Here is a 25278-nt window from a genome sequence, read left to right as displayed (position 1 = left end):
AAAGCTATTTGCTCAATCAGTCTCTCATGTCAGTACACAATGGTTTGACCCTCCCGCTAGGCAGATCTGGCACTGCAGTTAGGGCCCTGCCTTCTTGTCCAGGGCCCCGCCTTTTTGCCTTCCTCTGACATTGGTTTCCAGGCAGAAGAATCAGAAGGTGCCAATGTTTTGGAGGGGCCCCCAAATTATTATTTTTTTGCCTAGGGCACCCAAAAGTATTGGGGTCTCTCTGGCTCTAGCACGATACATTAATATGGAACCATTTGTTTGGGAGGTCACTTTCAACATATGATATTACATTTATTTGGCAGACACTTTTATCCAAAGCGATGTACAAGAGGTGCACACCAAAGGTCATTGGAACAACTACAAGCACAGGTCCGATAAGGTACAATACTCATTTTGTACAGTTACATATCCTTGAACTCTTACCACAGGACTCGCCAGTTTTATCAGGTCAGTAAGTTCTCTTGTGTAGCACCATCTTCATAAGGTGTCAAAAATAATTACACAAAAGGCAGAGACACACACATTGGTTGTTAACTTTTATGCACTGGGTTAAGGAATTCAATCATTCATCATCATATTCAATCATTCTGTATGTTTTCAATTATTTAAACAGAGTAGAATGCACCATGTTGAATTAATGCAATCCATGATATGCAATTCTTATTAATGACATGTCTTCAAGACAGTGTTTACACAGTAAGACTTATTGATCACTAGGGTATCTCTACTAACAAGCAAACAAGAATAAAACTAGAAAAAATGTACCCAAGGCACAACAATCACCACTGTGCACTGTAAAAGTCTTGACAATTCAGTAATGACTTTTCAAGATATGTCTGGCCAGATGGTGGCGCTAGAGGAAAGGCCATGGAGTCACAAAAGTCAATAGGGTTTTTCCTCTTGGTAACATGAATGCGCACAGAAATTTCACGGCAATCCGGTCATTACTTTTCCAGATATGTCTTGTCATGGACAAAAAACATACGGATGGATGACGTTACATAACCTTGGCAGAAGTTAAAATAAAAGATTAATATTACAGATATACGTTGGTAGTACATAACTCAAAATTTCTAAAAATAACTTTGTATTTGATGTTTCTAGATGGCACATGTACTGTAAAAAAAAAAAAACTTAATTCATGGTCTCTCATCTCCATGGCAATTATCTACATAACAGATGTGCCTGGGCGCTACTTTCCATAGAAAGACAGGAAACTGACATTTCAATGTCACCTGACATCTTCCTCGAAATGTCAGTTACCTGTCTTTCTATGGATTAATGCCTGAGTATAAGAACAAGTTTGTTCTCTGTCTTAAAGAGTGCTCCAGCTCCACCCTCTCCAGGAATCAGTCCACTTTGGAAGTCTTTCTTTGAATCCATTTTGTCACAATTATTTACATATTTACAAGTCCATGATGAATTTATTATGCAGGACAATGTTATCTTCCCATTTTATTTTATTTCAGTGATGTTGTAGGCAACAGGCCCTCTAAAGGTGAATCCCAAGTAGAAAGTGACGTTCTCATTGCCGTAGGGCAATGAAGCTGAATTCAAAGCTGGAATCAAGAACTTCTTCTTCTTAGGACCTTGGAGAAAAACAGTACCATCCTCTGTCCAGCCATCAACGGACTTCAAAAGTGTTTTGATCTCTGGCATTTTCCACACCTCCCCGCTTAGCCACTTCATCCTTTTTTCTGACACAGGGAGCTTCTTTGTGAGACTCTCCACTTTGCTCTTGTGTACAATCTTGTCCCGTCCATTTCCGTTGCTCAGGAAAAAGTGAGTATAAATTCTCCTCTTCCTTCGTGGAATGTCTTTCATTTTTGTCCTGTAACTTTTACTGAGGAATTCAACAGCTGACATGACAATTTCGTATTTGTTTTCTTTATCATCGTCATTGTCTTCTGGCCAGAAAAGCAAGGTGAGCAAGAAAAGAGCACTGGATAAGCATTTGCTCTTCTCATTTGGGAAGTGCTGGCAGAGAAACTGAAGATACTGAATTGGTGCAAGCTTAGGAGACTGAGTTGAAAGACAACCTAAAGCAATCTGAGATGCTATGTAGTTCACAAGATCAACTTGGTCCAGTTTTGCCTTCAGTGGGTTGGAGGGATACAAGGATATTATTTCCTCCAGCACGTGTATTTGGTCCCTGTCTGTCTGGTCATGCAGGAGGGAGAAGATTGCTGTTATATTCCCCCCGCCAAGACAGTATATCTGCATGCGTTTCATGAAAGGAGTCAAGTTCATTGGATTTGCATTGCCTTGCTGCTGAAAGGTGCTGAGAGAAACACTGCTGAAATATTTTCCATATGCAGTGGACTTATTTACCAACCAGTTCTTTGGATTGTTTATTCTGAACTCTGAGGTCACAACTGTTTCGTCCTCCTCTGCATTTACATCAGTCTGAAAGTAGCTCAAGTCTTCGGAGATCCAGTCCAAGGCAGTGTGCATTGACATCTGAAGGCTTTTCAGTTTGCTGTGGAAGCTTTCCCAGGGCTTCTTAACTTCTTCAGGGATGTAATCTGTCACCAGGTACTTCAGACACTCAGAGTTGCCACCACTTTTGCTTGAAAACAACTGCAGTGAAAAAACAAGCTTTAACAAGTTACATCCAACCTCCACTGCAGCAAAAAACCCTAAATTGTTCATAGTTTCAACATCGGAGATGGCTGCCATCTGACAGTCTTTGAAGCAATCTATGGCTTTAAGGGCCTTTTCAATTGCATCTGCTGTGTTTTGTGGTGTCTTTGTCATTTTTTCAATCTTTTTACATTTGGCATTGAACCATCTCCTATACACCTGACCTTTAGTGTCCAGGATGTAGGAGTTTTGGGGCATCTTTTTTGCAGCTATTTCTGCCCATTTTTCTGCCTCTTCAAATTTTTCGTGGGAGTAGTTGAGTCGGGCAAGCTGCTGAGCAAAGAAAGCATCTTTGTTGAATCGCACGTACGCTTCTTTGAGAAGCTCAATTGCCTCGTCTGGGCTTTCCTCTGTCATCACATGTTCAATGAGCGGAGAGAATAAACTATCCGATTCATCACCTTTAATGATTCTGCAGCGCCTCATGAACAAATCTCTGAGAAACTTCACATACTCCTCTCTCCCAAACCTGTTCTCATAAAGCACATCTTCATGGAGAAGATCCATTGCAATTCCACTTTGCTTCTGTTGGCTACTTGACAACTGCCGGAGAATCTCCTTTGCCACCAGTGGATGAATGATACGGATTGAATGAATGTGCGTCTTGTCATCTCTCAGGTGTATGAAGAGAAGTTTAGCTTGCTCACTTAAGGATCTCTCAAAGGTGTGTTGGCGGAATCTGTCCATTTGGATGGTCAGTCTCATCAAGGCCTCACCATGAGACCGGGAGATGAAGGAGTTCTGCACATAGGTGTTGAGCAAAGCCACATACTGAATGAGCCTTGTGACAACAGATGTGTGATCAATATCTTGCAGCAAATGTTTCACAAAATCTTCAATGTACTGTGGGTCAAATTCTTTACTCATCAAGACAAATGTTAAGATGAACTCTGGCTGGTACTGTTGTATGAGCTTTTCTCGTTTCCCAGAAAACTGCCTTTTCTCCTCTGCTGACAACTTGTGGGTCACAGCAACATTCTGGAGAGGAGACTCCTTGCACTTTTTCTCTGGATTGTGTGACCGTCTGCAGCTCAGTAGAATGAAACAGGGCATCCCCTGTGCGATTCTCTTGGTGTAGACAGCAGTCACCAATTCATTCCGTAGATCATCCAGGTATTCGTTCTCACAGTCTTCCACCAGCAAGAGTACTGGAAGGCATTTTTGTGGGGGGTCTTTCTCTTCGTATTCACGTAGGTGAACCGCATGCTCGGATACAGTGGCTGGTGAGTATGATGGCTTCACAACTGCACATCTTAGGTCTTTTCTGTTGTTCCAAATGACCTGTCGTGCAGCTGTGCTCCCTCCACTGCCTGGATGGTGGTATATATTGATGCTGCTCACAGGTACTTGGTCTGCACCTCTTTTCTGAATGTCACTGAGAAGTTTTGATATTTCCCTGTATGCATCTCTCTGAATGATTTCCCCAACAAACTTCTTCTCTGCAAGCCAGAAATTCAGCCACTTCACTTTACCACCATGGTAAAACTGCCTTTCCAAGTTTTCTTTTTCTGCCTCAATGAAGTCATTGCTGGTTTCATCACACTGGTCAACACTCAGGATCTCTAAGGAGTACATCCTTTCCTCTTCTGGAGTTTCAAGTAGACACTCTCCTTTTGTGAAAACTGACAAATGTTTGGTAGCTCGAGTCGTCATTGGCTGAATGCGTTGCAGAGTAGCGTTCACGTGGCTCATTTTCATCCCGACAATGCTCGAGTGGTTAACGGCATCAGCACTACAGTACGCCTCCGCAAAGCTCTGCCACTTCTGATGGTTTTCTTCACTTTCTGAAATGCAAATGATGTCTTCATGACCTTCCATATCAGTGAAAAATTCATAGAAAGTGTGCAACTGAGGCTTCTCTACAGGGGAAGTGAGAAGAAAGATCACCAAGAAAGAGCCCTTCGGCAAGATCTGTTTGCAGATCAGCGATACAGATTCCCGCAGAAGTGTGATTTTGGTTTTGATCCAGGTCATTTCATCACAGGGGTTTTCGTTTCCATGGTAATGGTTTCGTCCATTGCAAAATATCCAGCTTGTCTGTTCAAACAAGTGTAGGTGTCTCTCAAATTCCCTGATGCTCATGTCACTTGGAATTTTGTAGTTCTGCATGAAATGCAGGTTTGCAGCATGGTGCTGAAGGTATTTGCCACAGAATCCAGATACTTTTGAATCTGGGTCAAAATCAAAAACACAGAAAATCTTCATGTTCAATAAAAAGTCGATGCTTCTCAAATGGTCCTGCTGAAATTTGTTTGTGACGAGAATGTACCACTTTTCCTGTTCAATGAACTTTTTCCCGCTGGTCACAAGCATTGTCAGTTTCCTGCCCAGGTCTTCACAGAAATCTGGTGCGTTGAGAAATTGTGACTTCTCAGCCTCTTCTCTCAGATCATCTCTGTCTTTCACACGTTGGTAGAAGTTAAAAACATTTTGATCAATAACTGATTCTGTTTTGGATCCTACTCTGCGATAGATTGCTGCCTTTTTATATTTAACCTTGTTTGTCTTTTCATTGAAGTTTGGAAGATGGACAGAGTACACTTTGTTCCTCACTACGTTCACTGTGGGAACAATGTCAACCTCCACCACGTAAAGTTTTTCCGTGCCGTTTATGTCTATGACCTCGATAAATTGTGGTGGCCTTATACACTGTCGCACGTCTTCACTGTCTGAAGTAAAACACTTTTCTATATAGTCTAACGCATCAACAAACATGTCTTTCTCTGTCACGGGAATGCCAATTATTTCACCGTGCATATAGCCAGTGCCATCCCTACTGTCCATCACACCAAAGTGTATTGTACCATTTGTTCTAATATTCATGCATCCAGCGCCAAATTTGAGAACCTCCTTGGCAAATTTTGCTTGCAGCCTTGTCCTGTCCAATTTAACGGCATTTTCAAGTGATTTATATTCATGACAAGGAGTGATAAGATCGATGACGCCAGATTCAGGCTGTAGAACGTTGTTCTTCACATATGTGAAGTCAATACCTTCTTTTCCAAAGGGCCTTGGTTTACAGTCTTTCTTAGTGGAAAGCCCAATTACTGTTTGGTCCTTGTGTGTCTGTGTCTCTGTCTCTGTCTCTGGATGGGACTGATTAGTGCCAGCATCAGTGGCCACATCGCCTGTGCTTCGCAGCTCATTCTGACTTCCAGCTCCTTTGTTGGGTATATTCTCTTGAGTTTTCTTGGTCTCTTGAAGCTTGTGTCCTTGGAAAGTCTCAACAAGCTCATTTCTTTTACTGACTATCAGGAGAGCGGGGCCAGATTTCATGCCAGTCTCTTTTTTCAGATAGTCCTCTGTCACCTCCCTGAGGATTTTGCCATCCACTTCCTCCTCTTGCAGCTTCTGAACATACTGCTCCTTCACTCCTATTGACCTTAACCAGGAGCTCACGTCCAATTCCGTCCAATTCTCCAGTGCTTTGTTGCCCAATTCAGCTAAGGAAGTAAAATACAACAGGACATCAAAAACTGAAAATGTGCTGTGGATCCTAAAAACACTATACTAATTGTAGGGAAGGAACAGCACGTTTTATTTGGTGTATAGTACAAGCACATACAAATTGTTGCTAATGTGAGAAACTACTTTAATGTCTTATAGCCCCAATTAGATGCCGGTGTCTAAAAATAGCATTCTCTTAAATTATTGCTTTAATCAGTCACTGATTCAGTCACAGCAGATCAGTAGCCTAGTAACAGAAAAATGTAACAGGTGCAATCTCATCACGATACAAAAAAAAAAACAAGCACTGTCAGACGAAGCGCTCTGGCAAATAAAAACAGCTAGCCGACAAGAAAACATTGTGCATACAACTTTATTAAATAATAAGTAGGCCTAGCTTGGGACATTTTCAAAATAATAATAATAATAATAACAATGATAATAATAATAATGTCATTATTATTATTATTATTATTATTATTATTATTATTATTATTAAATTTCTTTGACGCCAATCCCCTATGCCTGTAACAGCAGTTAGCCAATGCAATGTTAGCTAGCTAGTTCGTTAAATAACTGCCTAGGCTAGCCTACTAGGCTAGCTACAGGATATCTTTTCACCGACAAATTAATTACAGACATAGCCTATTTACAGATTTCAAATGAGCACTCAGATTTGTTGTGCCGCCGTGGTATGCCAGTTGTTTGTTACATATTTGACATTGAGCCTTTTTCTTGTCATCGGTAATTTTGAAGTGTTTCCACACAGCCGATTTCTTCGCAGTTGCCATTGTGCTAATGGACACGTGGACTGAACCGTTTGTAGAGTGACGCGCGTTGCGTGCTTTGTCTTTTTTCTTTTATCTTTGTCTTTTATCTTTTTTTATTTATTTTTTTTAGGTTATCTAACCTATCCTCAAATTAACAACAACAACAACAACAATAATAATAATTTAAAAAACGAATCATCCGAATCCTAAATTGAGATTTGAATGCCACTATACCGAACAAATTCCGAACCATTCGAACGTTCGGGGCCAGCCCTCCCAGTATGTTTACAGAGGGAGACTCCCATAGGATCAGGGGATTTTGTCATTTTGGCACAAATGTGCTCTTTATTTCAAGCTTTGAACTATGTCCGTACTGTATATCATTTTGGAGACAGGGAGGGGTTTAAGGGGTTCATTAATATGGCCCTGTAACACATGCAATTTGCCAGGTCAATCAGCAGGATCAAATCTTCCTAAATTAATTATATGTAGATTGCCAAAACACCTTATAGATTAATAATCAAACTGTGCATAGCATCTCTACTGCAAGGCTGCTTAATATACAGTAAACTCCATTATGTTTGGGAGATACTAATGTTATGTAAATGAAAGTCGTCATGTGTAGTACTTTGCTGCATATCCTTTGCATGCAATGCAATGCATGCAACTAAAGAGGCTGCATGAAATGTTTCCAGAGAAATAAGCGTCACCACTGTTTTACTGTGCAACTGCACTTTAACCCCATATGCATTGTTTGATTATAAATTATTGTGGAGTACAGACACAATTCAAGAAAAAAGAGTCTTTGTCCCAAACATTATGAAGCTCACTATTTATTTCCACTTTTCTAAATTTATCTTTTTTTTTTATTTTGTCAGGTTTGTTTGGCCAAATGTCCTGGCAATGCAGATAAACAGAACTGAAAATGCTGAACTTAAAAAGGATGACAGCAAATCTCACGGTATACTTACCCATTACTCACTCATGGTTGTCTTCATTGGAAGGAAAAATGCAAAAATAATCAAGATCTCTGTACTTCATCTGAAAAATTGGACAAAATAATTTGTTAAAATCTCAAATCACTTTTGAGACACATATTTTTGACAAGGTTATCAACTAAGAAAAATACAAGAAGGCAGTGTAAAAGCATTTCTGTGTTAAATCATTAAACTGCTAGTTTGGTGAGATTCGATTTAATATAGGCTACCTAATTATGAGTAGACCTATAGAGCAAAACTGTCACAATATTAACACTTCGGGAATGAGGGGTCATTTGAATCAATATCGAGTGTTGATTATTCACCCTGCATCTGGGTTCTGGATTTGATACCAGACTGGGGGGCCCAGAGCCCCCTCTTCCTGGATAACGTGCTGATTTGGATAATTCGCATTTATTTAATTTAAATAATTTATTTATTTAATTCGCTCCCAACTCTCAGAGGGAAAGCAGCAGCAGCAGCTTGAAGCAGTGAGCCCTGGTGTTCACGTGGTACATCCTACACCTGACCTGGTGGAAACGTGAATGCACAATGTTTATTGTATGCTTCAACACAGGGATTATGGTGATCCTTCATGAGGTTTTGTTGATTTTTCTCTGATGTTTGCTGAGGCGCTTGAGGCCCACGTGCTCATGTTTATGTTTTACAAGAATAAGTACAGCATTTCCCAAAGTTTCAGTGTGAATACTTTTTTTTTTGACTCGCCCATTTTCAAATTAACATGTTGAATTTTGCGATTCCTATGTTTTAAAATGTCAAAACAATTAATTCAGTGCAATTCATTTGGCTGTTGGGAATGAAAAATATTAATTCAGTTAATTGCAAATTCAGATTCTTTGCATACACTCATTACACTCATATTATTCAATATTAGATTAGCCTACGCTGACATCTATGTTGGAAACTGCAGATACAAACATTTAACTTTCAGAAATAACAATGCTGTGTGCAATGTAAACAGAAATGGTTTTGCTCAGTCTGGGAGGAGACAATGGGAGGAGATCACATGCGTACAGAGTACAGACAAGACAAAGGATGACTTCTATTAAAAACTATGACCAAGTTATAAAACCGGTTTGTTGGCAATAAAATGAAAATAAATCACTACCCAGAACAGGCCCTGTTGTGTGACGAACGTTGATTGGAGGAGGGGCGGGGAAGGGGGGGGGGGGGGTTACAGACTGACAAATTAGCCATAATGTTTAATTCAATACACATATGTGTTATACGATATAAATCAAATGAACATAGTAATATGGTGATATAAGACTTAAGATTCTACGGAGTCTTGGTCCAGATATAAGCGATATTGACACGCCGAGCGAAGAATCTTATTTCGTTTGATATAGCCAAGTTGTTATATCTTAAGTAAAAATGTCAGGACTTGAGAAAGTAACATTCATGAAGGTCATTTATCATTGCAGCGACACAAATGGACTAATGGTAATCGAACGTGACGTTATCATTAGCCTATTTATCGCATCGCTTTTAATATCATATTTAAGCCGTGTCTAAAAGCAGTGTCAACAACATTACTGGTACTGTGCCTTAGGCATACGGCTTCGTATGCACCATGGTAGGATTCTTGTAAATATTTTACGTAGCACAGACACTGGCAGCGATAGGTTTTTTGTTTTTTTTAACGACCATGAGGGATTCCGGAGCAGGCTTACTGTGCATAGCCTGGTACTGCAAAGCGTATATTACATTGCCTAAAAGCAAAGCACGTCTTGTCATTTGTGTTGTGATAGAATGCACAAATAGAATACTAACTCGGAATAGATTACAAAATGGTAGTGATGCGTTCTAAGTATTTGCTTAAATATATTTAAGTGTAGGCTATCCTAGCTGCAGTATTTTGTTATTTAACATCTGAGCAAAGTGATTTTCCCAGATTGGCCACGTAGCCTCGGGTATCGGACCAGTACCACAAAGCGTTATTCTTACCCTTTTTTGTACTGACGGCACTAATAATTCAGTTAAAAAGATAAATAGAGGTCGTATTAAAGTACTTACTCACCATATTTAGCTACGGACACATCCGGGTGTTTTTGGTTGCTGTACATGCCGATGCGAGGGAAATCAAAGCGAGGAAAATCACTGCGTGCGGGAATTAATGCTCTTCAGAGCGAACTCGAAACTCTCGGAAATTACACTTCTCTGTGATTCGCTATGAATGTAATGTAGCTCAGCGCGCGCGCCTCTCCTTGCCAACAGGGTGTTCTCTAGATCGGCAAATAAAATACTTTCAGCCACACCTAAAAAAAACAAAAACCAGTTGGCTACCTGCGCGCAGTACTGGAGGGTGTGCACAGGTTCCTTCGTCAAAGTTTCGATTTCTCGAATACGAAAGTTTGGATCCAGATCAAGAAAATCAGAGTGGAAAAATCCTATCCAGTAGAATAGCACATCTCAAGATAACCTACATGCCCGGAAGTATGTGGACACCTGACATACAACATCTCATTCAAAATGATGGGCAGGAATCTGGAGTTGGTCCACCTTTTGCTGCTATAACAACCTCTACTCTTCTGGGAAGGCTGTATACTAGATGCTGGAGCATTACTGCACTGATTTGTTTCCATTCAGCCAGAGGAGCATTAGTGAAGGTGGGCACTGATTGGGCAATTAGACCTGGCTCACAGTTGGCTTTCCGATTGATCCCAAAGGTGTTAGATGGGGTTGTGGTCAGGGCGCTGTGCAGGCCAGTCAAGTTCCTCCATACCGTCCTCGACAAAACCATTTCTATATGGACCTTGCTGTATGCCCGGTGCAATGTCATGCTAAAACAAGAAACGGCCTTCCGCAAACTGTTGGGGAAGCACAGAATCGTCTAGAATGTGATTGTATGCTGTAGCATTAAGCTTTGCCTTCACTGGAACTAAGAGGCCTAACCTAAACCATGGAAAATAGCTGCACACCCTGGGTGTCCAGATACTTGTAGTCATGTACTCTATGTATGTGTATTTACATCTCATTTGCTTTGCATTAGTATTTATATTCAAAATAATTTATGTTCAACTTCAGCAGTAAATGCCAGTACTGCCAGCACAAACTCCAGGTCCTATGGGCACCAGTGTCTGTAGTATTTGCTTTGTCCATACACTACTCCACCTGATTTCCCTAATGAGTTTACAACCTGACAGTGGTGCTTGCTGAGCTGAAAATAGACAGGATAGAAACCCTTCCTTAAAGCTGATCGTTGGTCACAACCTGCTATCTTACATTTTCATTAATTAACAACTGCGGCAGTGATCTGAATAATACATGTGCAGGTAGGCTATCCTAGCTACAGTATTTTGTTATTTAACATCTGAGCAAAGTGATTTTCCCAGATTGGCCACGTAGCCTAGGGTATCGGACCAGTACCACAAAGCGTTATTCTTACCCCTTTTTGTACTGACGGCACTAATAATTCAGTTAAAAAGATAAATAGAGGTCGTATTAAAGTACTTACTCACCATATTTAGCTACGGACACATCCGGGTGTTTTTGGTTGCTGTACATGGCGAGGCGAGGGAAATCAAAGCGAGGAAAATCACTGCGTGCGGGAATTAATGCTCTTCAGAGCGAACTCGAAACTCTCGGAAATTACACTTCTCTGTGATTCGCTATGAATGTAATGTAGCTCAGCGCGCGCGCCTCTCCTTGCCAGCAGGGTGTTCTCTAGATCGGTAAATAAAATACTTTCAGCCACACCTAAAAAAACAAACAAAAACCAGTTGGCTACCTGCGCGCAGTACTGGAGGGTGTGCGCGTGCCCTTTCGTGAAAGTTTCGATTTCTCGAATACGAAAGTTTGGATCCAGATCAAGAAAATCAGAGTGGAAAAATCCTATCCAGTAGAATAGCACATCTCAAGATAACCTACATGGCCGGAAGTATGTGGACACCTGACATACAACATCTCATTCAAAATGATGGGCAGGAATCTGGAGTTGGTCCACCTTTTGCTGCTATAACAACCTCTACTCTTCTGGAAAGGCTGTATACTAGATGCTGGAGCATTACTGCACTGATTTGTTTCCATTCAGCCAGAGGAGCATTAGTGAAGGTGGGTACTGATTGGACAATTAGACCTGGCTCACAGTTGGCTTTCCGATTGATCCCAAAGGTGTTAGATGGGGTTGTGGTCAGGGCGCTGTGCAGGCCAGTCAAGTTCCTCCATACCGTCCTCGACAAAACCATTTCTATATGGACCTTGCTGTATGCCCGGTGCAATGTCATGCTAAAACAAGAAACGGCCTTCCGCAAACTGTTGGGGAACCACAGAATCGTCTAGAATGTGATTGTATGCTGTAGCGTTAAGCTTTGCCTTCACTGGAACTAAGAGGCCTAACCTAAACCATGGAAAATAGCTGCACACCCTGGGTGTCCAGATACTTGTAGTCATGTACTCTATGTATGTGTATTTACATCTCATTTGCTTTGCATTAGTATTTATATTCAAAAGAATTTATGTTCAACTTCAGCAGTAAATGCCAGTACTGCCAGCACAAACTCCAGGTCCTATGGGCACCAGTGTCTGTAGTATTTGCTTTGTCCATACACTACTCCACCTGATTTCCCTAATGAGTTTACAACCTGACAGTGGTGCTTGCTGAGCTGAAAATAGACAGGATAGAAACCCTTCCTTAAAGCTGATCGTTGGTCTCAACCTGCTATCTTACATTTTCATTAATTAACAACTGCGGCAGTGATCTGAATAATACATGTGCAGGTAGGCTATCCTAGCTACAGTATTTTGTTATTTAACATCTGAGCAAAGTGATTTTCCCAGATTGGCCACGTAGCCTCGGGTATCGGACCAGTACCACAAAGCGTTATTCTTACCCCTTTTTGTACTGACGGCACTAATAATTCAGTTAAAAAGATAAATAGAGGTCGTATTAAAGTACTTACTCACCATATTTAGCTACGGACACATCCGGGTGTTTTTGGTTGCTGTACATGCCGAGGCGAGGGAAATCAAAGCGAGGAAAATCACTGCGTGCGGGAATTAATGCTCTTCAGAGCGAATACCAAACTCCCGGAAATTACACTTCTCTGTGATTCGCTATGAATGTAATGTAGCTCAGCGCGCGCGCCTCTCCTTGCCAACAGGGTGTTCTCTAGAATACGAAAGTTTGGATCCAGATCAAGAAAATCAGAGTGGAAAAATCCTATCCAGTAGAATAGCACATCTCAAGATAACCTACATGGCCGGAAGTATGTGGACACCTGACATACAACATCTCATTCAAAATGATGGGCAGTAATCTGGAGTTGGTCCACCTTTTGCTGCTATAACAACCTCTACTCTTCTGGGAAGGCTGTATACTAGATGTTGGACCATTACTGCACTGATTTGTTTCCATTCAGCCAGAGGAGCATTAGTGAAGCTGGGCACTGATTGGGCAATTAGACCTGGCTCACAGTTGGTGTTCCAATTGATCCCAAAGGTGTTAGATGGGGTTGTGGTCAGGGCGCTGTGCAGGCCAGTCAAGTTCCTCCATACCGTCCTCGACAAAACCATTTCTATATGGACCTTGCTGTATGCCCGGTGCATTGTCATACAAAAACAAGAAAGGGCCTTCCGCAACACTAGCGTAGCCAGAAAAAAGACTGTGGGTGTGCATCAGAAAAACTGGGTGCGCCACATATAATTTTCTCTACAACACAGAGTAGGCTAGACTGATGTGCACCTCCACAAAAATATAATCATCCATTACTCTCCATATAGGCTTGCCTACAACATAGCCGTAACACAGTATAAAAAGTGCTTTAGTCATTGTACAGTTGATTGTTATTTTAAACGTCACAGTGCAATCATTCTTTACATAGGCTTATCAAATAAAACAAAACAGGCCTACAATAGAATAGATAACAACTAGGCAAGCCCAGGATCTACACAGCATTCCCCCAAATGACATTTACATAAAACTTTATTGGGACATAGCCTACCTGTGCAAATTGACAGCTTAAAGTGCCCGGTTTCTTTCAATAAATTCAGGGAATTGCTCCTGTTTGTCTTTTGTGACCTGATGCGTGATGTCACCTTTTCCAGCCCTTTTAATGTCCATGAAACATTTGTGTCTGGCCACAGCAGCAGCATGGGCTTTACTAGCTTCGTGTTTTATACAAAACTGACCACGATTCCCCCAGTCTCTCAGTGCTGCTTTGCTAAGCCTGTCCTCATTGACATCAGTGTTAAAGTGGTGGCAAGGTTGGCAAAATACAGCGTCCAGTTTAATGCTATAATCTAGCCAACTGTACCGAGGGGGTGTTGAGGGGGTGATGGAGAAACATCCTCCTCAGCTGTTGTAGGCCTTGTGTCCAGCTGGTCATCAATGCAAGGTTTTTTGAAGAAGTTAAACAGCGAGCTCTGTTTCATTTTCATAAACTAGCGGCTAGAGTATATTCTAGCATTAGCTGCAGGCGTTGCATTATTTACTATTTACACTGCTAGTCTCCCGTGATGCTCGCTGGGGTCACAGGTCAATGGCTACTTGCACATGTATCAGCTTTTAAAAAATTTGATTGGTAGGCAGGCTGTGCATGACGGTGGATGTTGTTTTTTGACTAAAATAATTTTGAATTTATTTTAAAATTAACAATTATTATAATTAGACCATAATAGCCATAATAACTTTCGAACAAAACGTTTTAGTAAGGCTATAACTAAAAATTCATTCTGCATCTGATTTTTGGGTGTGCCAGCTGCCTCTTTGGGTGGCACAGGCACACCCTGGCACACCTGTGGCTATGCCATTGCTTCCCTATGTGGGCTGAAAGGGGATAGGTGATCTTCTCGATGTCTTTTAAATAATTATCAGCCAAATTCAACTCCCCAAGCAAACATCTTGCAAAATATCCACAACTAAGATGTTTTATATATGCAATTCAGAATCAATCATATTATATCCCATCATTTTCTTCCTTAGAGGAGCAAATTATTATTATAACTATTATTATTATTATTATTATTATTATTATTAGGATTTTATTATGTATCTGGGGGAAGGGAGGTGGGGGTTGGATGTGTGGGTGGGTGAATGGGGTTTCATTATTCAATTCGCCATGCTTATTACTTTATGTCTTTTATTGCAAATTGGAAAATCAACTTTTTTATTTTTAATACAGTTATCGCTTTATGAAAAATTATACAAGCTAATGGTGGTCATAAGACACCATAATAATAGCATATAGTACAGTCACACTGTACAGCAGAACAGTCTTTTATACCAACAAAGTTGATAGAACAACTCCCTTCAGGGGAATTTTGAAAATGTCATCGTTGCTAATCCAGTTACACCACTTTCATGTCAATACAGAATTATGACCTTCCCCTTGAACTTTGTGTTACAATGTCAAAAGGCTAGGCTAGAGCTGTCCAAATGTTATTGTCCTTATAATCGGCCCTTGAATGTTCCGTCGTAGTTTTAGCCAAAATTACTCTTTTCTCACAGTTGGTTTCCTTACCTCAGCACATCATTTGCAGAGATCAGATTCAAAGCTATTTGCTCAATCGGTGTCTCATGTCAGTACACAATGGCTTGGCCCTCCCACTAGGCAGATCTGGCACTGCAGTTAGGGCCCTGCCTTCTTGTCCAGGGCCCCGCCTTTTTGCCTTCCTTTGACATTGGTTTCCAGGCAGAAGAATCAGAAGGTGCCATTGTTTTGGAGGGGCCCCCAAATAATATTTTTTTTGCCTAGGGCACCCAAAAGTCTTGGGGTCTCTCTGGCTCTAGCACAATACATTAATATGGAACCATTTGTTTGGGAGGTCACTTTCAACATATGATATTACATTTATTTGGCAGACACTTTTATCCAAAGCGATGTACAAGAGGTGCGCACCAAAGGTTATTGGAACAACTACAAGCACAGGTCCGATAAGGTACAATACTCATTTTGTACAGTTACATATCCTTGAACTCTTACCACAGGACTCGCCAGTTTTATCAGGTCAGTAAGTTCTCTTGTGTAGCACCATCTTCATAAGGTGTCAAAAATAATTACACAAAAGGCAGAGACACACACATTGGTTGTTAACTTTTATGCACTGGGTTAAAGAATTCAATCATTCATCATCGTATTCAATCATTCTGTATGTTTTCAATGATTTAAACAGAGTAGAATGCACCATGTTGAATTAATGCAATCCATGATATGCAATTCTTATTAATGACATGTCTTCAAGACAGTGTTTACACAGTAAGACTTATTGATCACTAGGGTATTTCTACTAACAAGCAAACAAGAATAAAACTAGAAAAAATGTACCCAAGGCACAACCAATCACCACTGTGCACTGTAAAAGTCTTGACAATTCAGTAATAACTTTTCAAGATATGTCTGGCCAGATGGTGACGCTAGAGGAAAGGCCATGGAGTCACAAAAGTCAATAGGGTTTTTCCTCTCGGTAACATGAATGCGCACAGAAAAATGCATGGCAATCCGGTCATTACTTTTCCAGATATGTCTTGTCACGGACAAAAAACAGACGGATGACGTTACATAACCTTGGCAGAAGTTAAAATAAAAGATTAATATTACAGATACACGTTGGTAGTACATAGCTCAAAATTTCTAAAAATAACTTTGTATTTGATGTTTCTAGATGGCACATGTACTGTAAAAAAAAAAAAAACATAATTCATGGTCTCTCATCTCCATGGCAATTATCTACATAACAGATGTGCCCGGGCGCTACTTTCCATAGAAAGACAGGTAACCGACATTTCGAGGAAGATGTCAGGTGACGTTGAAATGCGGTTTCCTGTCTTTCTATGGATTAATGCTTGAGTATAAGAACAAGTTTGTTCTCTGCCTTTGTCTTAAAGAGTGCTCCAGCTCCACCGTCTCCAGGAATCAGTCCACTTTGGAAGTCTGTCTTTGATTCCATTTTGTCACAATTATTTACATATTTACAGGTACTTGATGAATTTATTATGCAGGACAATGTTATCTTCCCATTTTATGTTATTTCAGTGATGTTGTAGGCAACAGGCCCTCTAAAGGTGAAGCCCAAGTAGAAAGTGACGTTCTCATTGCCGTAGGGCACTGAGGTTGAATTCAAAGCTGGAATCAAGAACTTCTTCTTAGGACCTTGGAGAAAAACAGTACCATCCTCTGTCCAGCCATCAACGGGCTTCAAAAGTGTTTTGATCTCTGGCATTTTCCACACCTCCCCGCGTAGCCACTTCATCCTTTTTTCTGACACAGGGAGCTTCTTTGTGAGACTCTCCACTTTGCTCTTGTGTACAATCTTGTCCCGTCCATTTCCGTTGCTCAGGAAAAAGTGAGTGTAAATTCTCCTCTTCCTTTGGGGCATCGATTTCATTTTGGTCCAGTAACTTCTACTGAGGCATTCAACAGCTGACATGACAATTGTGTATTTGTTTTCTTTATCATCGTCATTGTCGTCTGGCCAGAAAAGCAATGTGAGCAAGAAAAGAGCACTGGATAAGCATTTGCTCTTCTCATTTGGGAACTGCTGGCAGAGAAACTGAAGATACTGAATTGGTGCAAGCTTAGGAGACTGAGTTGAAAGACAACCTAAAGCAATCTGAGATGCTATATAGTTCACAAGATCAACTTGGTCCAGTTTTGCCTTCAGTGGGTTGGAGGGATACAAGGATATTATTTCCTCCAGCACGTGTATTTGGTCCCTGTCTGTCTGGTCATGCAGGAGGGAGAAGATTGCTGTTATATTCCCCCCGCCAAGACAGTATATCTGCATGCGTTTCATGAAAGGAGTCAAGTTCATTGGATTTAAATTGCCTTGCTGCTGAAAGGTGCTGAGAGAAACCCTGCTGAAATGCTTTCCATATGCAGTAGACATGTTTACCAACCAATTTTTTGGATTGTTTATTTTGATCTCGGAGGTTGCAGCCGTTTCGTCCTCCTCTGCATTTAAATCTGTCTGAAAGTAACTCAAATCTTCAGAGATCCATTCCAGGGCATTATGCACTGACATCTGAATGCTTTTCAGTTTGCTGTGGAACCTTTCCCAAGGCTTCTTTACTTCTTCAGGGATGTAGTCTGTCACTAGATACTTAAGGCACTCAGAGCTGCCACTAGCCTTTCTTGAAAACATTTGCAGTGAAAAAATGAGCTTTACCAAGTTGCATCCAATGTCCACTGCAGAAAAAAAACCTGAATTGTTCATGGTTTCAGGATCAGAGATGGCTGCCGCCTGGCAGTCTTTGAAGCAGTCTATGGCTTTAAGTGCTTTTTCAATTGCATCTGCTGTGTTTTGTGGTGTCTTAGTCTTTTTTTCAATCTCTTTACATTTGGCATTGAACCATCTCCTATACACCTGACCTTTAGTGTCCAGGATGTAGGAGTTTTGGGGCATCTTTTTTGCAGCTATTTCTGCCCATTGTTCTGCCTCTTCAAATTTTTCATGGGAGTAGTTGAGTCGGGCAAGCTGCTGAGCAAAGAAAGCATCTTTGTTGAATCGCATGTACGCTTCTTTTAGAAGCTCGATAGCCTTGTCTGGGCTTTCCTCTTCCACAACATGTTCAATGAGAGGAGAGAAAAAACTGTCAGATTCATCACCTTTAATGATTCGGCAACGCCTCATGAACAAGTCTCTGAGAAACTTCACATACTCCTCTCTTCCAAACCTGTTCTCATAAAGCACATCCTCATGGAGAAAATTCAGTGCAATTATACTTAGATTCTGCTGGCTACTTGACAACTGCCAGAGAATCTCCTTTGCCACCAAAGGATGAATGATACGGATTGAATGAATGTGCGTCTTGTCATCTCTCAGGTGTATGAAGATAAGTTTAGCTTGCTCACTCAAGGATCTCTCAAAGGTGTGTTGGCGGAATCTGTCCACTTGGATGGTCATTCTCATCAAGGCCTCACAATGAGACTGGGAGATGAAGGAGTTTTGCACATAGGTGTTGAGCAAAGCTACATACTGAATGAGCCTTGTGACAACAGCTGTGTGATCAATGTCTTGCAGCAAATGTTTCACAAAATCTTCAATGTACTGTGGGTCAAATTCTTCACTCATCAAGACAAATGTTAAGATGAACTCTGGCTGGTACTGTTGTTCGAGCTTCTCTCGTTTCCCAGAAAACTGCCTCTTCTCCTCTGCTGACAACTTGTGGGTCACAGCAACATTCTGGAGAGGAGACTCCTTGCACTTTTTCTCTGGGTTGTGTGACCGTCTGCAGCTGAGAAGAATGAAACAGGGCATCCCCTGTGCGATTCTCTTGGTGTAGACAGCAGTCACCAATTCATTCCGTAGATCATCCAGGTAGTCATTCTCACAGTCTTCCACCAGCAAGAGTACTGGGAGGCATTTTTGTGGGGGGTCTTTCTCTTCGTATTCACGTAGGTGAACCGCATGCTCGGATACAGTGGCTGGTGAGTATGATGGCTTCACAACTGCACATCTTAGGTCTTTTCTGTTGTTCCAAATGACCTGTCGTGCAGCTGTGCTCCCTCCACTGCCTGGATGGTGGTATATATTGATGCTGCTCACAGGTACTTGGTCTGCACCTCTTTTCTGAATGTCACTGAGAAGTTTTGATATTTCCCTGTATGCATCTCTCTGAATGATTTCCCCAACAAACTTCTTCTCTGCAAGCCAGAAATTCAGCCACTTCACTTTACCGCCATGGTAAAACTGCCTTTCCAAGTTTTCTTTTTCTGCCTCAATGAAGTCATTGCTGGTTTCATCACACTGGTCAACACTCAGGATCTCTAAGGAGTACATCCTTTCCTCTTCTTTAGTTTCAAGTAGACACTCTCCTTTTGTGAAAACTGACAAATGTTTGGTAGCTCGAGTCGTCATTGGCTGAATGCGTTGCAGAGTAGCGTTCACGTGGCTCATTTTCATCCCGACAATGCTGGAACGATTAACGGCATCAGCACTACAGTACGCCTCCGCAAAGCTCTGCCACTTCTGATGGTTTTCTTCACTTTCTGAAATGCAAATGATGTCTTCATGACCTTCCATATCAGTGAAAAATTCATAGAAAGTGTGCAACTGAGGCTTCTCTACAGGGGAAGTGAGAAGAAAGATCACCAAGAAAGAGCCCTTCGGCAAGATCTGTTTGCAGATCAGCGATACAGATTCCCGCAGAAGTGTGATTTTGGTTTTGATCCAGGTCATTTCATCACAGGGGTTTTCGTTTCCACGGTAATCGTTTCGTCCATTGCAAAATATCCAGCTTGTCTGTTCAAACAAGTGTAGGTGTCTCTCAAATTCCCTGATGCTCATGTCACTTGGAATTTTGTAGTTCTGCATGAAATGCAGGTTTGCAGCATGGTGCTGAAGGTATTTGCCACAGAATCCAGATACTTTTGAATCTGGGTCAAAATCAAAAACACAGAAAATCTTCATGTTCAATAAAAAGTCGATGCTTCTCAAATGGTCCTGCTGAAATTTGTTTGTGACGAGAATGTACCACTTTTCCTGTTCAATGAACTTTTTCCCACTGGTCACAAGCATCGTCAGTTTCCTTCCCAGGTCTTCACAGAAATCTGGTGTGTTGAGAAATTGTGACTTCTCAGCCTCTTCTCTCAGATCATCTCTGTCTCTCACACGTTGGTAGAAGTTAAAAACAATTTGATCAATAACTGGTTCTGTTTTGGATCCTACTCTGCGATAGATTGCTTCCTTTTCAAGTTCAACCTTGTTTGACTTTTCTTTAAAGTTTGGAAGACGGACAGAGTACACTTTGTTCCTCACTACGTTCACTGTGGGAACGATGTCAACCTCCACCACGTAAAGTTATTCCGTGCCATTTATGTCTATGACCTCGATAAATTGTGGTGGCCTTATACACTGTCGCACGTCTTCACTGTCTGAAGTAAAACACCGTTCTATATAGTCTAACGCATCAACAAGGATGTCTTTCTCTGCCACAGGAATGCCAATTATTTCACCGTGCATATAGTGAGTGTCATCCCTACTGTCCATCACACCAAAGTGTATTGTACCATTTGTTCTAATATTCATGCATCCAGCGCCAAATTTGAGAACCTCCTTGGCAAATTTTGCTTGCAGCCTTGTCCTGTCCAATTTAACGGCATTTGCAAGTGATTTATATTCATGACAAGGTGTGATAAGATCGATGACGCCAGATTCAGGCTGTAAAACATTGTTTTTGACGTATGTGAAGTCAATACCTTCTTTGCCAAAGGGCCTTGGTTTACAGTCTTTCTTAGTGGAAAGCCCAATTACTGTTTGGTCCTTGTGTGTCTGTGTCTCTGTCTCTGTCTCTGGATGGGACTGATTAGTGCCAGCATCGGTGGTCACATCGCCTGTGCTTCGCAGCTCATTCTGACTTCCAGCTCCTTTGTTGGGTATATTCTCTTGAGTTTTCTTGGTCTTTTGAAGCTTGTGTCCTTGGAAAGTCTCAACGAGCTCGTTTCTTTTTCTGACTATCAGGAGAGCGGGGCCAGATTTCATGCCAGTCTCTTTTTTCAGATAGTCCTCTGTCACCTCCCTGAGGATTTTGCCATCCACTTCCTCCTCTTGCAGCTTCTGAACATACTGCTCCTTCACTCCTATTGACCTTAACCAGGAGCTCACGTCCAGTTCCGTCCAGTTCTCCAGCGGTTTGTCGCCCAGTTCAGCTAAGCAAGGAAGATACAACGGGACATCAAATACTGAAAATGTGCATATGACCTTAAGAACACTTTACTTATTGTAGGGATGTGTGTGTAGTAGGAATGTGTATTGTAGGGAAGTATAGTACAAGCAGATACAAACTGTTGCTAAGCACACATGTGAGAAACTACTGTAATATGGCCCTCTGGCACATGCAATTTGCCAGGTCAATCAGCAGGATTAAACCTTCCAAATTTAATTACGCGTAGATCGTGAAAACCCCCTAGATCCAGGGATCAGCAACTCACGGTCTTCGAGGGCCAAGAACTGCTGGTTTTCCACCCTCCCTTTGCCTGGGAGTCAGGTGTGAAGACAGTCTGGCCAATCAGTAGCATTAATTACCCGGGAGAAAAGAAAACCAGGGCTGGATTTGGATTTGAGGGCCAGAGTTGATGATCCCTGCCCTAGATTAATCATCATTATGCGCCATAGCTCACCACCTGCAATGCTGCTTAATATACAGTGAGCTCCGCTGGCTCTTTTAGGTACTCATTTGCAAACAGTATCCTGGCCATAACTGTTTTTGCAGCTAACCAGTGGTTTGGACCTTGCAGTGTAGCCTCTGCAGTTCTGTACGTGAAGTATTCTGTGGACAGCAGTCACTGACATGTCCACACCAGCCTCTTGATGAGTATTTATTATCTGTCAGATAGTTGTTTGGGTTTTTTTTTTTATACTTCATTCTGGTGAGGATTTTTCAATAAACTGTAGAGTTCTTCCTTAGACTACAAGGACCTTTGCTATTATTGAGCTCACCAGAGATCTCTTTCTTCTTAATGATGTTCCAAACAGTTGATTCTGGTTAGCCTAAGGTTTTACTTATGGTTCTGACTGTTTTTTTTTCTTTCCATCGTCATAATGGCTTCCTTGACTTTCATTGGCACAAATCTGGTCATGTTGACAAACGGCAATAACATACTCCAAAGGCAATCAAAAGCTTAGAATCAAGACTAGACACTGAAAGCTGTCTTATACCTGAATTAAGGAAGCAACTGAACACACCTGACTAATCAGAAACATGAAGCCATTTGACCAAAACATTATGGTGCCCTGAAATGGGGGACTGTGTATAGAAAGTGCTGCAATTTCTACATGGTGAAACAAAAACATATAAATAATACTCTTTAATAAAAGCTGAGAACCTGCACTTTAACTACACGTGCACTGTTTGATTACAAATCTAAAGATCTAAGATGGACTCATATCAAGAAAAAGAATGTCTTTGTCCCAAATGTTATGGAGCTCACTCTATTTATTTCTGCATTCATTTTTTTTTTATTTGTCTGGTTTGTTTGGCCAAATGTCCTGGCAGTACAGATAAATAGAACTGAAAATGCTTTGTTCGCAGAATTTGAAAATGATGACAACAAATCACACGGTATACTTACCCATTACTCACTCACGGCTATGTTCATTTGGAGGTAAAAATGTAAAAATCATCAAGATCTCTGCACTCCATCTGAGAAAATGTACAAAAGAATTCATTAAAATATCATTTCACTCTTGGAAAAAATGATTTTTGACAATGTTACCAACTGGGAAGAGTAAAATCATTCAGCGTTAAAATGTAAAACTGCTAGTGAGTTCAGATTTAATATATCTTACAATGAGCAGATCTACTGTATACAGCACTATTAACACTTTGGGAATGAGGAATCATTCGAATCAATCCTTGTGTTGACTATTTGTCCTGCATTTGTGGATTCAGTACCATTTGTGGAGTTAACTCTCAACTCACTGTCATGTTTCAAAATTGTAGAGATATCACCCAAGGTTTTTTTTTTTTGCTATATAACCCTACTACAGCTGAATGCTTGCACTCTGTCTCACTCCCACAGTATAAGTATACAGACAAAATATATATATATATATATATATATATATATATAGCAGAGTAGTTAGTGGAGGGGGAAGTGCCTCAGAGGGGAAGCAACAGTGGTGTGAAGTAGTGAGCCGTGGTATTCAAATGGTACAGCCCACACCTGACCTGGTGACAACAAGGCTACACAATGCCTATTTTGTGAAGTAGCATGCATTTATTTGATGGTTCAACATAAGGTTATGGTGATCTCAGTCTGAGGTATTATCGACTTTTCTTTGATATTTGCAGCAACGCTCAGGCCCCTGTGCTCATGTCTATATTTTCACAAGAATACGCACAGCATTTCCCAAAGTTCCAGTACCCATAACCCACTTACAGTGTAAATACCGACTGTCAACTTCATCATCAACATCATTTTGGAGATTTAACGCATTACATCACATTTATTTGGCAGACGCCAAATTTATCCAAAGCAACGTACAATAAGTGCACACTGAAGCTCATTGGAACAACTACAGAACACAGGTCCGATAAAAAAAAATTCTCATTAAGTATCAGTTATTCATAGCCATGAACCTCAGGTCTAGTTCACACAGTAAGCATAGGCTAAGTCAGAAACGGTTTACATCTGTGTTAAAAGTTTTAAATCAATGTTTATGAATACGGTTTGCACAGTGGTGATTTAAAGGGAATTACTTCCTGTTTGACGCAGCACAGTGAAAATATGACCGTATCAGTACCATGGCAACTACCTCTACAGACTAGCATTGTACCTTGTCTTAGTCCGAATATAAACGACACTGAGCATCGCAAGCATCCTGTCACGTATTTGATATTGCAGATGTTGTGTACTGTAAAATTGTAGAACTTAAGGATGTGAGAATCATGTACCATTCGAGCGAAACAAATAAACTAATGTTAACCTAATTCGGGGTTGCCGTTAGCCTACCTATCACATCGCTTATGATAAGATTTTGACGCCGAATCTAAAAACTAAACAGAATTACGCTTGCAATGTGCCGCCTGAAAATACTTGCAAGAAACCTACCATTATGAAAACGAAGTAATAGCACTGTAAGCACAGACAACTGTAACATTTTAATCGTAAAAACAGCCTTACTCAAAATGCACCTAACGAATAAAGAAACAACGCCCGTCTTGTCATAAGGGTTGTGTTAGAATACTCAATAGAATATCAATTCGGAATCAATTACAAATGGTAGTCAGGCGTTATAAGTATTGGTTTAAATATATTTAAGTGCACACAATCTCAGCTATACTGTCTGTGCAAAGTAATTTTCGAGTTAAGCAGCCTAGGGTGGCATACAGAACCCGTACCCTAAGGCGTAGTTTCTTGTCACTTTTGTATTGACTGTACCATTAATTTTATGCAAAAGAACAAGAACGGTCATATTAAAGTACAGACTCACCACATCTAACCATAGACCAGTCTGGGCGTTGTTGTAGCTCTATACCCCCATGCGAGGGAAATCAAAGCGAGGAAAATCATTGCGAGTTAAATTAATTTTCTAAAGAGGGAAATAAAAAATACCGGAAATTCCACTACTCTGTGAATCGCTTTGAATGTAATGTAGCTCGGCGCGCGCGCAACCCCTTGCCAACAGGATGTGGTTTACAGCACCTAAAAAATAAAAAAACTTAAAAAAAAAACAGGTAGGCCATCTACATACAGTACCGGATGATGTGCGGAGCTCATTTCCTGAAAGTTTCGATTTATTGAAAAACGAAACATGGCTGCGGATCAATTAAATCCGGAGTGGAAGAATTAAATCCAGCAGAATAGAGCATCTCAAAAAATGTATGCGTATTTACATCTCATTTGCTTTGCTTTAGTAGTAGTATTGTCGTGTCATTCATTTTATACACAAATGTACCCCACAACTCCCCTTAACACATTTCTAAAAATACCAGCCACCTGTCCTTCTTGGCACCACAATGATTTTGATTT

At 40.9% G+C, this 25278-nt stretch overlaps 2 protein-coding genes across 4 annotated transcripts; both read right to left on the bottom strand.

The window, feature by feature from the left end:
• Positions 1-528: 528 nt before the first annotated feature.
• Positions 529-12887, bottom strand: LOC118216331 (sterile alpha motif domain-containing protein 9-like). Of its 3 annotated transcripts, none has more exons than XM_035397424.1 (3): positions 12773-12887; positions 7841-7910; positions 529-6095 (listed from the first exon to the last, which is right to left on the bottom strand). In XM_035397424.1, exons 2-3 carry the CDS (start codon positions 7842-7844, stop codon positions 1465-1467), a joined length of 4635 nt encoding a protein of 1544 aa, XP_035253315.1. In that variant the 5' UTR covers positions 7845-7910; positions 12773-12887; the 3' UTR covers positions 529-1464. The 3 variants fall into 3 exon arrangements, with proteins under 3 accessions (XP_035253315.1, XP_035253314.1, XP_035253316.1); XM_035397423.1 differs by lacking the exon at positions 12773-12887 and adding an exon at positions 9888-10019; XM_035397425.1 differs by lacking the exon at positions 12773-12887 and adding an exon at positions 8173-8264.
• Positions 12888-15885: 2998 nt separating this feature from the next.
• On the bottom strand, positions 15886-24929 carry LOC118216333 (sterile alpha motif domain-containing protein 9-like). Its single transcript, XM_035397429.1, has 3 exons — positions 24740-24929; positions 22876-22946; positions 15886-21453 (listed from the first exon to the last, which is right to left on the bottom strand). Exon 3 carries the CDS (start codon positions 20321-20323, stop codon positions 16826-16828), a length of 3498 nt encoding a protein of 1165 aa, XP_035253320.1. The 5' UTR covers positions 20324-21453; positions 22876-22946; positions 24740-24929; the 3' UTR covers positions 15886-16825.
• Between the last annotated feature and the right edge of the window lie 349 nt (positions 24930-25278).

Source organism: Anguilla anguilla, chromosome 17, assembly GCF_013347855.1.
Source record: "Anguilla anguilla isolate fAngAng1 chromosome 17, fAngAng1.pri, whole genome shotgun sequence".
Lineage (NCBI taxonomy): Eukaryota > Metazoa > Chordata > Actinopteri > Anguilliformes > Anguillidae > Anguilla > Anguilla anguilla.
The sequence above is the reverse complement of the archived record's forward strand: the minus strand, read 5'-3'. Positions and strand labels throughout refer to the sequence as shown.

What these genes read in the sequence shown, in the direction of transcription:
- LOC118216333 (XM_035397429.1), bottom strand. Translation starts at nt 20,323, where the DNA reads ATGCTTGTGACCAGTGGGAAAAAGTTCATTGAACAGGAAAAGTGGTAC.